At 42.0% G+C, this 14592-nt stretch overlaps 1 protein-coding gene across 2 annotated transcripts in view; it reads left to right on the top strand.

Annotated features, from left to right (window-relative positions):
• Positions 1-14592, top strand: part of LOC143502716 (NACHT, LRR and PYD domains-containing protein 3-like) — a 47451-nt gene that overhangs the window by 24799 nt on the left and 8060 nt on the right. Inside the window, exons 6-9 of one of the 2 annotated variants that reach the window (XM_076995388.1) lie at positions 1098-1302; positions 6744-8523; positions 11163-11333; positions 13717-13887. In XM_076995388.1, coding sequence (XP_076851503.1) covers positions 1098-1302; positions 6744-8523; positions 11163-11333; positions 13717-13887 — 2327 coding nt within the window. The remainder of the gene's footprint in view (positions 1-1097; positions 1303-6743; positions 8524-11162; positions 11334-13716; positions 13888-14592) is intronic. The other variant, XM_076995389.1, reaches the window with a different exon arrangement.

Raw genomic sequence — 14592 nt, 5'->3', positions numbered from 1 at the left:
TCTGTCTCTTCTCTTGTTAGTCTGTCCTATTTAATCTCTGTCTCTTCACTTGTTAGTCTGTCCTATTTAAGCTCTGTTGATTCTCTTGTTCTGTGGTGGTTCTTGTATTGGGAGATATTGTATTATGTTCTGTCTTGCTTGATCTCTGTGGTTGTATTCTGTGTATGTGGATTGTGTTTATTGTGTGAGTGAGAGAAGGGTCTTATCATTAGAGTGTGTTTACATCACAGATCATGATGAGACTCTGTGGCTTTACTGGTTCATGTTTTACTTTAATGTCTATTTGTAATTTAACTGATAATGAACAATGCTCAAATGTATAAAGCTGTGTGTTATGCTGTGTTATGGCTTTATAAAACTACATTCAATTGAAATTTTAATATTAGAATTATGTACTTATAAACCATAATGTCCACAGGACCACCCAGTCCCTCTCAGATCAGTCCTCTCTTATGTTTAATGGATTATTGTCATGGACATTTTCTAATAATGGATGAGGACTCAGACATGGTTAAAATGATTTATATTCTGTATTAAATCAAAGATATTAAAAAGGCAAATCATGAGTCTCATTCAAGCATGACAACTCTGAAGGCAAGGGGGGCAGTCTCCCTGCTTATATACAATCCTAAACACAATTCAGCAGTTCATCTTAAGCACAGCATGTTCCAAAACATAGGCGCCCAGCAGGCTACTTTGTCTCACATGTGTGTATCTCCCAATATGGACTTCCCTAGAGTTAACGGAAGCAACTGATGCATCAGTAGAACGCAGAGAAAGCTGAATGACCCAAGACTAGTAGCCTAGTGACAACCAGCTAACAAAGTGCTCTTACCCTCAGCACTTTCCCTGACCTGGGACATATATGCCTAATATGAACTAAGCATGGTTACACTGAAACACACTACTTCATTATTGTAGTCCTTCTGCTTAGCCAGAATGGACAAATACTAAGTCATAAAGTTCATAATGATCTCTTTATAACAATTAAACATAATCTAATCAATGATAATTAATCAATAATTTCTGTCACAATTATCCTGTGTTATAATCATCTGTCTGTAACACTGTAGCTTTTACTGATACTGTTTATTCAGGAGCTGGAGCACAAAATCATCTCTCTGGTGAAAAATGAGCTGAAGAGATTCAAGAAACTACTGAGTCCAGATTACCCAGCATGCACTGAGAAACAGGTGGAGGATGAGGAGGATCAGAGCAGTGTCAGAGAGGGGGCGATGAAGATCACACTGCACGTCCTGAGGAACATGAACCAGACAGACCTCGCTAACACACTAGAGACCAGTAAGAGCTCTGGGTCACGACATCATAACATCACTTTATTACTTCAGAGGGAGGACACTGTTGGTGAATCTCAGTTCACAATGAGGATCTTTTTTTTTTTTAACTTTTTTTTTATTTTCCAACATGTACATACACATATGTACATCCAAGCTTGCATATATACACACACACACACACACGTATACACATACATATGAACAAGCTCAAACATACTTATTAAGGACATAGGCAGTTCCAAAGGATGTCGCTGTTCTTACATGGACAGGTAAAAAACAAGCAGACAAACAATAATAAGAGTAAAGGAAAAAAAAAAAAAAACCCTGAGTTACCTCTTTGTGCACAGTGCATCTTATTTCAAGGTGTTAGTTTCATCAATAGGAAAGGCTAAGATTCATTTATCCCAGTATTTTATAAAATGGTCCAATCTTAACTGCAACATAAACGTTAGTCTTTCCATTGCATAGATTTCGAACAACTTCAATCCACTGTTTTTTAGTTGGAGGATCTTGCTGCATCCACTTTCTCGTTTTTTTACTTGCTGCCAACAATACTTTGAGCAGGTATTTATCATTCTTTCCCACTAGTTGCAGCACCTTTCCCATATAAAGTTTCAGCCATGTGAATTGAAATTCGATCTCAAACAAATCCGCTATTACATTACCAATGTCTTGCCAAAGTGACGCTACCACTGGGCAACTCCAGAAAATGTGAAAGTGATCGGCCATCTGAGTACCGCACTGTCCAACACAATCCCTGCTGTTTTCCTTTATCCATCAAAGCTCTTTTAGGAGTGTAAAAAAACCTAACTAAGCATTTCCAGTTAAATTCCCTTAATAATCTAGAATGTGATGTTGAAGTTATCCACCTACAAAACATACCCCAATATTCATCTGGAATTGATGTTGTGACGCCGGGACAGAAGCAGCTGGAGGCAGAGGCCGAGTGAGACTGGTTTTATTCTCCATTGCAAAAGGAACGTAGAAACTCAGTCCACTCGGCAGGACAATGAAATGAATGCAACAAAGAAGAAAGTAAAAATAGAAGCAGCAATCCGATGTGCAGAGCAGGTCTTCTCTAAAGGGTGCAGGTTCAATGCGCAGCACTGAACAGCGTGACCTGTGGGAATAAATACAACCCGAACCTGATTAAGTGACAGGTGTCAGTATTCGGGTGATTGTGATTGGGGGAGTGTTCTGGAATGAGAGGGTGTGCTCTGTGATGTGGGCGTGCGCGTGAGGGAAGGAGTGCGTGTGTGCGCCCTCTGGTGGCGTCCTGGCTGACCCACCGTGACAGATGTGTTACTTTCTCTTTCCCATTTTGATTTTATATATGTTGTGGAGTATCCCTTAGTTATTTGAATACTCATATATATGTATGAGATAATCCTCCTGGTGTCCTTCAGTTTGTAGACATCCATAAAAGCCCAGACTAAGCTACCCTTTGGTATATTTATCATTTTTAATTCTTTGTTATAATAATCCCTAATCTGTAGGCATCTATAGAAGTCTTCCTTATCTTAGTCAAATTGTTTAGTCAGAGGCATGTATGATAAGAATTTCCCTTCTTTGACCATTGTACTGTAGGCAGTTATTCCCTTATTAGCCCAGGTTTTGAATCTCATGTCTAACTTGGAAGGTTTAAAATGCAGGTCATACAATGCCCACTTCAAAATTCTCACCTGTTCAGTTAACTGTAATTTCTTGACCTCTTTATACCACACTGTTAGGGCTAGACTTGTCCATCCGTTTAAGCAATCAGCAACACCACCACCAAAATTGCTATTTCCAAGTAAAGACTGTAAAAGAGAATATATTTGTGTTAATTTGTAGGTTTTCCATCGAGCTTCATACTCTGGGATACACCAGCAGGCTAAGACTCTAAGTTGAGCTGCCATATAGTAGTTCAGTAGACATGGGAGGGCTCTTCCTCCGTTTTCTTTGGATAGCTCCAACGTCTTGTATCTCCATGACAAAAGTTTAGTTGCTTTGGGGCTCACTTTGTAGTATCTTTGTTTGGTAAACCTAGCTCGTTTTTCTATCTCCTCATCAAGCAATTCGTCTTAACTTTGTAATCTGCTGCAATATTTTAGGGTCACCTTTCTTGACATGAGCCATTTCCAATTCCTGCAGGGTACTTTGGAGTTCCTTAAATCTTTTCTGTTTCTCTTTGATCAGTTGTGAAGTAATCAGTATTAATTTTCCCCGCATTACCGCTTTTGCAGCATCCCATAAAATATTAGGAGACACGTCATTATTATCATTCTATATATGTTGTTATATCTTGTTTAATTTGTTCTAATACTTTGTTATTATTCAGGATGCCCACATTGAGTCGCCATAATTTATTTTTAGGTTTAGTATTCAGCTGCAGTGTCAAATACACCCCTGCTTGGTCTGATAGGGCTCCTCAAAGTCAAAGTTAACTTTATTATCCCAGGAGGGAAATACAAATGGTCATGGTGCATATGGTACAAACAACTTCAAACAGGGTAAAAATACCACACACACACACACAAACACACACACACACACACACACACACACACACACAATACTACAGTGTCAAGTCCCTTGCTGAGAACTGTCTTTCATTAACCATTGTGATTGCAAAAGGATTGCAAATGACTTACTGAACCTAGTTGTTCTTATTTTCCTTTGTAGTGGCTTCCCCTTACCACGTTGACTTAACTGGAATCTATTATGTAAATGGTGGGTAGTGTCTGCAAGAATACTTTCAGCCTTGTATAGTAGGATGTCTTGAAACAGCTGGACAGCTGATGTTTGATTGCACCCAATTATCCTGCTAGCTATTTTAATAATACATTGCAATTTATCCTGGTCTTGTTTACGCATACTACCAAAGACACAGACCAGACCAAAGGACAAAACACACTGAAGTACAGACTTATAAAATAACTCTAAAATATAAGTGTCAACATTAAATATACGCAATATTTTTAAGAAAAACATTCTTTGTTGAAGCTTCTTCACCTTAAAAGCGGCACATTTGTCGAATCTCAACTGATCATCAATTTCAACCCCTAAATATTTGTAGATGTTAACTCTCTTTATCGTGTGTTATTGACGACAGTGTTTGGTACTTCTTCTGCACTACATCTAAAGTCAATAACCATTTCTTTTGTTTTTGCTTGTGTTAACATTAAGAAAATTGTCAGAGCACCATTTTATGAAGCTCTTCACTTCCTCTTCAAAGCTGGACATTGACAGCTCCCCTGTTTTCAAGAACCCCACCAGGGCAGTGTCGTCTGTACTTAAAATAAGAGTGTGTAGTTGTAAGAGCACGACACTCATTGGTATAAAGTGTATAGAGTATGGGAGACAGCACACCTTGGGGAGCACCTGTGTTAATGACCTTAGGGGATGAGATGGCCTGATTAAATCTAACCTGCTGAGTACGATTTAACAGGAAGTTATTAATCCATATAATAAGCCTTGGGTTGGGTTGACACCTAACTTGACCAGTTTGTCCACCAGTAGGTGGGGTTGGATGGTATTGAATGTGCTGCTGAAATCAATAAAACCAATCTTTACAGAGCTGTGAGGCTCCTCTAGATCAGGGATGTCAAAGTCAAATACACCGAGGGCCAAAAAACCAAATTTGCTACAAGCCGAGGGCCGGACTGGTTCAATGTTTATTAAAACATATATTGAAATGATTGCACATAGCCTATTGAACCAAGACCTAACACAGTGTATAGGCCTTTTATTTAATGGTTAAATGAATAAAGCAATATTTTCTTATGGATCTGTCAGTAATTTCAAGTGAAAACATTTTTCAACAAGCAAACAGATAAAAACAAACTTCCTTCAAAGAAAACATGTCCTGTACATTAAATGAATAAAGTAATAAAGGTTTGAAAAGTGCTGGAATTTAAGCTAAAGTACTTGAAAACGCTTGAAATTGTAACTACTTCGTTTCACAACAAATAGCTGTCTGACTGAACAGTTCTCTTGTATTACGTTAACAAATACGAGCCTCTTGTAATTCCAGGACGAAACATGAGAGAACGTGAAGATGTTAAGATTGGGCGTTTTGAAAATAAACAACCATTAAATAATGTGAATAAAAAAGCGAATTATTTCGAATGATTTCGAGTATATGTATAAATATTTAACTTAATTAAGTTTAACTGGTGCGCGCAGTTACAAAATTCGAGAGGTGCACGACCTTGCGAATCGACAGCGTGCGACACCCTCGCGCACGGGCGGAGCCACTGCGATTACGTCATTTTCGCCGCGCTGACCCTCGCCGCTTGTGCGCGCTGCAGTGACTTCACGGGCTACCGTTGCATTGTGGGGAATGTAGTGTTTGTGCGTGCAAAACACCATCGGGCGGCTGTGGCCTGCGGCCCGGTTCTAATAGTAATTAAATATCATCCAGGGGGGCATAGATAATCATTTCCTTGACTTTGACACATGTGCTCTAGATGTTCAAATATGCTGTTTGTCATGGTTAGCAGTGCATCCTCCACTCCCCGCCTTGGCTGGGATGCGAACTGGAAAGGATCCAAAGATGGTGCTACCTCACTAAGCAGATGTTTCAGTATGATTTTCTCTAAGCATTTCATAGGCATTGAGGTTAATGCCACAGGTCTCATATCATTCATCTCTTTGGGCCTGTTATTCTTTAGTACAGGTACAATCAGAGACTGTTTCCACTGAACCAGGATTGGTCCTGTTTCTACTGGCCGCTGAAACAGCATTTGAAATGGAAAAGCGAGTGAATCGGCACATGTGTGCAGCACTTTCCAACTGATACAGTCTGGACCCTGAGATTTATTAATGTTAACACGTAAAAACTGATCTTTAACCTCCTCAATGCTGATTTGTATGTCACAAACTTGCATAGTTCTGACTGCATCCATTGCCTATTTCTGCTGAGTTTTATAGTCAGTACTGTCAAACCTACAATAAAAAGTATTCAGTTCATCTGAGAAGGCGTTGTCATCTGAGACAGTCAAGTTCTGCATTTTAGGTTTATAACCAGTCATAATTTGTAATGCCTGCCAAGCCTCTTTTGCGTCATGGTTGAATAATGACTGAACCTTGTTTTTATAAGCAGTCTTGCAGTCCAGTATTTTCTTTAATGTTTTTCCATAAGGATCTGATGTCCTCCTTTGAGCCTCCAGATTTAAACAGCCTCTTTTTATGGTTTAGTAGTTCTTTAAGTTCAGGAGTAATCCATGGTTTATTATTTGGATAAAGTTTCACAGTCTTTTTTGGGATGATAATGTCCTCACACATCTGAATGTATCCTGAAACTGCAGCGTCATTGATGTTTGAAGATGAGTTTATCAAAAAGGGAGTGCAGTCCAGGCAATCCCTTAAAATACAACAATTTTCTTATATTTCCTGTGATGAGTCTGTTATGATTGATCTTAAAGACATTAACATGTGTGCTGTTGTCTTCCTCTTTATCAGAACTGGTCCCTGCTTGCCACAGAAAGCTCAAATCTAAACTGAGGGGAAAATGTCAGAAAATTACTGAAGGAATCTCAGAGCATGGAACCACAGCACTTCTGAATGAGATCTACACAGAGCTCTACATCACAGAGGGAGGGAGTGGAGAGGTGAATAATGAACATGAGGTGAGACAGATTGAGACAGCATCCAGGAGACCAGCAACACAGGAGACACCCATCAAATGCAGTGATATATTTAGACCCTTACCAGGACAAAACAAAGCCATCAGAACTGTGCTGACTAAAGGAGTGGCTGGAATTGGTAAAACAGTCTCAGTGCAGAAGTTCATACTGGACTGGTCTGAAGGAAATGTAAATCAGGATGTTCTCTTCATATTTCCACTTCCTTTTAGGGAGCTGAATTTGATGAAGGAGAAAAAGCTCAGTCTGGTGCAGCTTCTTCATTGCTTTTTTCCAGAAACATGTGAATTAAAACCAACTCACTATACAAATTACAAAATTCTGTTCATCTTTGATGGTCTGGATGAGTGTCGTCTTCCTCTAGATTTCCAGAACAATGACAGCGTGTTGGATGTAACAGAGTCGACCTCAGTGGATGTGCTGCTGACAAACCTCATCAAGGGGAATCTGCTTCCCTCTGCTCTCCTCTGGATAACCTCTCGACCAGCAGCAGCCAATCAGATCCCTCCTCAGTGTGTTGACCAGGTAACAGAGGTGCGAGGGTTCAGTGGTCCTCAGAAAGAGGAGTACTTCAGGAAGAGAATCAGAGACCAGAGTCTGGCCAACAGAATCATTTCACACATGAAGTCATCAAGAAGTCTCTACATCATGTGCCACATTCCAGTCTTCTGTTGGATTGCAGCCACTGTTCTAGAGAGGATGTTGGATGAAGCAGAGAGTGGAGAGATCCCCAAGACTCTGACTCAGATGTTCACACACTTCCTGATCTTTCACATCAAACACAAGCACCAAAAGTATGAACAGAAAAGTGACACTTACCCTCAACAAACTAGAAAACATGTTTTGGCACTGGGAAAACTGGCTTTCCAACAGCTGGATAAAGGCAACCTGATCTTCTATGAGGAAGACCTGAGAAACAGTGGCATTGATGTCAGAGAAATGTCGGTGTATTCAGGAATGTGCACTCAGATCTTCAGAGAAGAGTTTGGTCTACAGCTGGGGACGGTGTTCAGCTTTGTACATCTGAGTGTTCAGGAGTTTCTGGCTGCTTTATATGTGTTTATTACCTTCATCTCCACCAACAGGAATGTGCTGAAACAGCAACAACCTGGATTGGTCAAAAACACATTGTCTGACTTCCTCAACAGTGCAGTGGACAAGGCCTTACAGAGTCAGAATGGACACCTGGACCTTTTCCTCCGCTTCTTTCTGGGTCTCTCACTGAAGTCCAATCAGATTCTCTTGCGAAGTCTACTGACACAGACAGGAAGAAGCTCTCAAAGCAAAGAGGAAACAGTCCAGTACATCAAGGAGAAGATCAGGGAGAATCCCTCTCCAGAGAAATCCATCAATCTGTTCCACTGTCTGAATGAACTGAATGATCATTCTCTAGTACAGGAAGTCCAAACATACCTGAGCAGAGGAGGTGACACTCGTCTTCATGGAGTCAGGCTCTCTCCTGCTCAGTGGTCAGCTCTGGTGTTTGTGTTGCTGAACTCAGAAGAGGAGCTGGATGAATTTGACCTGAGGAAATATAACCCATCAGAGGAATGTCTACTGAGACTGCTGCCAGTGGTCAAAGCATCCAGAAAAGTCATGTGAGTATTTTCATTCAGAGATTCACAGTGGACATAGCACTGGATGCTCCTGAATCAGAAGGTCTATCAGGGGGGGGCGCTGCCTCTGTGCTCTGGGGTGTGGGGCCCGGGGTGCGGGGGGAGCAGGTGCTGGCCCTCAGCGGGGGTGGCGGGACTTGGGGCCCGGTGCCTAGGGCCCTGCCCGCGCGGGGGTGACCTGCGCCACTGCGGGTCCGCCGCTGGGTGGGGTGGGTCAGTCTGCCTTGTGTCGGGGCATCGGGTCTGGGCCTTGGGGCTCTGAGGTGCCTGGGTGGTGGGGGTGGGGCGGTGTTTGTTGGGGGGTATCTGGAGTGGGCTGGGGGCGCTGGGTTTCAGACTCAGACCAGCTTATCTTCAATACTGTTGATGTCTGTTGTTGCTTGATTACCAATCGCACAATATGGTTGTGGGTGCTTACATGAGTTTGTTGTGCATATGGGATGAATGTGTGTGGGTGTATATGGTGAATATGTGTTTAGGTGAATGTGGATGTCCAGACCGGCTACTCTCTGCGGTGGGGGGGTAGTAAATCATGGTGCCTAATGAGCCAGCTAGTTAGCTGGACCTATGGACCTATGCATTCCCACCACCCACACACCCCTACTTACAACACCCCCCCACACATACAAACACACACAGTCCTTTTACATTTAGGATCCTGGGGGGCAGGCATGTTACCCAGAGGTCAATGAGGTGGGCCTGGTGTCATGGCCTCACCCGTCTCCTAACCACTGTCTGTCCCTCAGTTTTTACTGCACTTTAGACATTGAGGGCTTTTGAGGGGATGGTGTGGACACACGTCGTCCAGTGGCCCGGGGCTTTGCCCACGTTTGTCCCAGCACCTGTCCCCTCAATTTTAACTACACCATAGTATCACACACTACCATACATGCATATACACCAACACCTACACACTACACAGCACTGGGGGTGGAGGGGTGGAAATGCCTTCCTTCACCCGTTTCCTGCTCCCTGCCGGGACAGGGATGGGTCGCTAGCGCGGGGCTGGACTGGTGGCGTTCTGGAGCTGCTGCCGATCCTTGCTGGTCCAGCCATTTGCCCCCGCCATGGAGGGTGTGTTAGTTTGGATGAATGTGTCTTTGTCCTTGTCTCTTTTTGTATAGGTGGGTGAATGAGTACATGTTGGGGGGGGGGGGGGGGGGGGGTATATGGGTGTGTGTGTATATATTGGGATGAATGTGTAAGTACATTTGTGGGTGTATACATGTCCGTAAGAGTGTATATGGGTGTGGGTGAATGTGTGTGGGAGTGTATGTTTGTGTAGGTGTATATATGTATGAGGGTCTATATGAGGGTGAGTGTGGGTGTATGTATGTGTATATGGATGTGTGTAGGTGTATATATAATGAGGGTGTATATAAGGGGGTTTGTGTATGTATGTAGGGGTGTATACATGTCCGTAAGAGTGTATATGGGTGTGGGTGAATGTGTGTGGGAGTGTATGTTTGTGTGGATGTGCATGTAGGTGTATATATGTGGGTGAGTGTGTGTGTGTGTGTGTGTGTGTGTGTGTGTGTGTGTGTGTGTGTGTGTGTATATGGATGTGTGTAGGTGTATACATGGTTAGGGTGTATATAAGGGGGTGTGTGTGTGTATGTATGTAGGAGAGTATACATGGGGGTGAATGTATGTGTGAGGACAGCTGGTTCTGGGTCTGGGGCTTGTTGTGCCCGGTCCTCTCCTGGCTGGTCCCCTGGGGTTACTTCTCCCCTTTTTTCTGTCTTTTCCCTTTTTATTTTCTCTCCCCCTATTTTCTCTTCTCCTCTTTTCTATATTCTATCTTCTTATGGTCCACCTAACCCCAATAATTATCACTATTGCACTGTATTAGAACACTGGCAGACAAACCAACATAGAACGACTGAGAACACTCAGTGGGAAACGAAAACAGGCGAAGGAAAATGCAGGAGCTGTGTGAGAGAGAGAGAGAGAGAGAGAGAGAGAGAGAGAGAGAGAGAGAGAGAGAGAGAGAGAGAGAGAGAGAGAGAGAGAGAGAGAGAGAGAGAGAGAGAGAGAGAGAGAGAGATGGCTTGGGCTGTGAGAGCGTAGGCAACAAACAACTTCAGCAAAGGGCTGCTGAAGTTGCTCTCTCTAAATAGGCTGCAAACAGCTGTAGCCTATCGCGCTCAATTGCCTCCGGGTCTAGATCGCGAGCTCCCCCCGGTGGCGGCAGGAGGAACGCGTCTGGGTCCAACCCTGACACACACTTTGTTTATTGAAGTAAATGGAGGAAACAACTGGGCAGAGGGATCCAGACGTAATCCAAAGTCAATGTCAAAAAAACAGTCCAGCTCAGGTACACACAAAAAGAAGAAAAAACAGGTAGAGGTACAAAAAGGGAGAATCCAGGAGAGCAGTGAACTAGACAAACTGGGTCGACCCACAAAGAGAATAGAATACAGGAAAAACCGCTTGGCATGCTTTCAAAATGTCTGCAATACTTCACAAAGAGTTTTGTGAGTGTCCTGATATATATATAATAGCCTATGATGAGAACCAGGTGTGAATTAAGATACAGAGGATAATTTAATCATCAGTTCAGATTCTGGAATCCAGCATCTGATTGACCTACATTTTGTACTGTATTCACTCATTTACAGACTGTCTGGCTGTGGTCTCACTGAGGAGTCTTGCAAATCTCTCACATCAGTTCTACAAACAGAAACCTCACTGAAACAGCTGGAGATTAATAATAATGACCTAAAAGATTCAGGAGTGGAGCAGCTCTGTGCTAGACTGAAGAGTTCAAACTGTAAGCTGGAGATTCTCAGGTGAGTTTTCTGTCAATTTAATCTGGAATGAAAACAGTGAAGTGTGGTGTCATTACAGAGTTTTAATAAATTTAGATAAATTAAGATAAATATTTATGAACTTTTAAAAGTAAATTTCCTTTTTTAAAATAAACCTCCTTTGACTACAGTATAAAAAAATCTACCACAATGCAATGCAAGACAATTTCATTTTTTATTATTTTATGAGGTTTTCTTTCTTTGTTAATTCCAAATATTTTCTGTTAAAATTAACTACATGAACTACATTTCATTGTGTTACGGTGACAGCTCCGGACCCCTCCTTGTGGGCGTGTCGTTATGTCGTCTGTGTGCAGTTATGTCCATGTTTGTAGTTCCGTGGGTGTGGGTCGTCTGTGAGCATGTTCGTAGTCTCACCTGTGCCTTGTCTCGTGATCACTGGGGAATGTGTTCACCACCTATTTAATGTGCATTTGCACAATGTCTCGTGCTCGTCTTTGTCTTGAGTTCGTGCCTGCATGAGTTGTCTGTTTGTGCTTACGCTACCGTGCTGGACTTCACCCGTGTTTGTGTTATTAAAAGTGTATGTTCACCACACTACTCGTCGTTGTGCCTGCCTCCTCCTCCACGCGTTACACATTGACTGACCACATTGTGGAGAGAAAGAAAAATGTGTGATGCATAAGTAGATTTACATAATCTCCTAGAAGAGAAATGTAACACTCTAAAGAGACTCATATGAGCCCTTGTTCAAATGTATGTGGGTATTTATGGAAACGTTCACACTCCTACACAGAGCTGAACACACACACACACACACACACACACACACACACACACACACACACACACACACACCTGCATAGAAGTGACAAACACACAGGTTGTAAAACAGCTCTGCCCCAAGTGTGTTATTAATGTTCCAAATCCAGACATCTACACTACCTCAATATCTTTTGATTTCATTTACACATATGACAAATACCCCAATATTAAAATGACATGTAATGAAAAATCCACCTTTTCAGTGCTTGTGCACACACATTTGACAACATTATGTCAAAGTTCAGAGCTAAACAGGTTAGGATTATTAGGTTTAATATTGTGGAGGGTGTTTGGTAGTGTAGGATCATATGTGAGGAATGGATATGAAACCTCACCATGACCAGCCCCGTCGACAGGGGGGGACAACCGGGTCTGTTGTCCCGGGCCCCAGGGTCAGGGGGGCCCATCAAGGAGCCCAGCAATTTATTTTTTATTTAAAGTCTATAATTTTTAAATAATCTTGAAATCTTTCATTAATATAAAATTCTGTACTCAAAATAAACTCAATGGCTAAAATATATATGTTTTTTAACCTATCTGCATATTTTCCATTAAGTGCATACACCCCCGCATCCCACTGGAAAATGGTTTGATCCAGCACCGACCGTAACCGGCTGGTACCCCCACAACTGCGGGAAATACAGTGGTGGATAGTTAAAGTAAACAGAAATCTGGAGCGCAGAAAAGAAAGGAAAACATTTACCTGACGAATTTTAATGTTGCATTGTGTTCCAGGTTTGAAAAGTGCTGGAATTTAGGCTAAAATACTTGAAAATGCTTGAAAGTAACTACTTCGTTTCACAACAAATAGCTGTCTGACTGAACAGTTCTCGTGAAGACGTTAAGATTGGGCGTTTTGAAAATTACATTAAATTTTCAACTTGTCAACATTAAACTTTCTTGTCCCGGGCCCTAGCAAGACTGTCAACGGGCCTGACCATGACAGTAGTTTATTATAAAGCACAGGGTGAAGCCTCCACTACAGTTACTGGCCTCTGCTTTGATACTTTTTAATCTGTTAATGTAATTAATTTCATCCTATTTTACAAGATACTGTGATGTGGGGTACATATTAGTCACAAACGTACACAGACTTAAACACACTTTGTTTATTGAAGTAAATGGAGGAAACAACTGGGCAGAGGTATCCAGACATAATCCAAAGTCAATGTCAAAAAAACAGTCCAGGTCAGGTACACACAAAAAGAAGAAAAAACAGACAGAGGTACAAAAAGGGAGAATCCAGGAGAGCAGTGAACTAGACAAACTGGGTCGAACCACAAAGAGAATAGAATACAGGAAAAAACGTTATGTATGCTTTCAAAATGTCGGCAATACTTCACAAAGAGTTTAGTGAGTGTCGTGATATAAATAATAGCCTATGATGAGAACCAGGTGTGAACTAGTACTGAGGGGAGGAGGAACGGGTCAGACGACGTGGGGCATTCTGGGAGTTGCAGTCTCCAGGGTTGAGCTGCATAACAGATACAGAGGATAATTTAATCAGCAGTTCAGATTCTGGAATCCAGCATCATCTGATTGATCTGTATTTTGTACTGTATTTACTCCTCCTTTACAGACTGTCTGGCTGTGGTCTCACTGAGGAGTCTTGCAAATCTCTCACATCAGTTCTACAAACAGAAAACTCACTGAAAGAGCTGAAGATTAATAATAATGACCTACAAGATTCAGGAGTGGAGCAGCTCTGTGCTGGACTGAAGAGTTCAAACTGTAAACTGGAGATTCTCAGGTGAGTTTTCTGTCAATTTAATCTGGAATGGAAACAGTGAAGTGTGGTGACACTACAGGGTTTTAATAAATATTAAGATAAATATTTATGTACTTCAGTAGCGAACCGTGACCTTTAAACCTGGGCCCGCTACCCCCCCCCCCCCCTCCCCCCCGAAATTTTTTTTTTCCTTTCTTAATAAACTAAATAAAGAAAAACTGAGACGACAGTACAGCTTTAAAAACGCAATAAACAATAATATCTGTACTAGATAACATCTTAAGCAAAATAAGTATACAAACAAAATAAGGTTCACAGCTCCGTGGTTCTCGGAAGCGGAATATGTAAACAACGCGCACGAGGACGTCAAAGGGATGAATCGAAACTAGCTAGCGATGGTGCTAACGACAGCTAGCGTCGCCACAGCGGGCGGAAATTATCATACAGTTAAGCCCGCCCACTAAGAGAGAAGATATGATTGGTCAATTTTGCTGTCATTTGAAACTGGTATTGCGCTGAATTATAACTGCCAGGCCCTCTGTAAACGAACAGCGGGCATCACAGTCCTGATAGGGGGAGACACAGGCTCACAGGCTTCCACTCAACCCCTCACCTTCCAACACAGATTGAATAGACACGGGTGAATATTTTATTTGCTTATATTTTTGTAATTGTTTAGATGTCGAATGTCAAACTGTAAGTAGATAAAATAAAATTGGATAATTA

This window comes from Brachyhypopomus gauderio, unplaced genomic scaffold (genome assembly GCF_052324685.1).
Source record: "Brachyhypopomus gauderio isolate BG-103 unplaced genomic scaffold, BGAUD_0.2 sc203, whole genome shotgun sequence".
In the NCBI taxonomy this organism is placed as follows: domain Eukaryota; kingdom Metazoa; phylum Chordata; class Actinopteri; order Gymnotiformes; family Hypopomidae; genus Brachyhypopomus; species Brachyhypopomus gauderio.
This window is presented reverse-complemented; position numbering and strand designations above follow the sequence as displayed.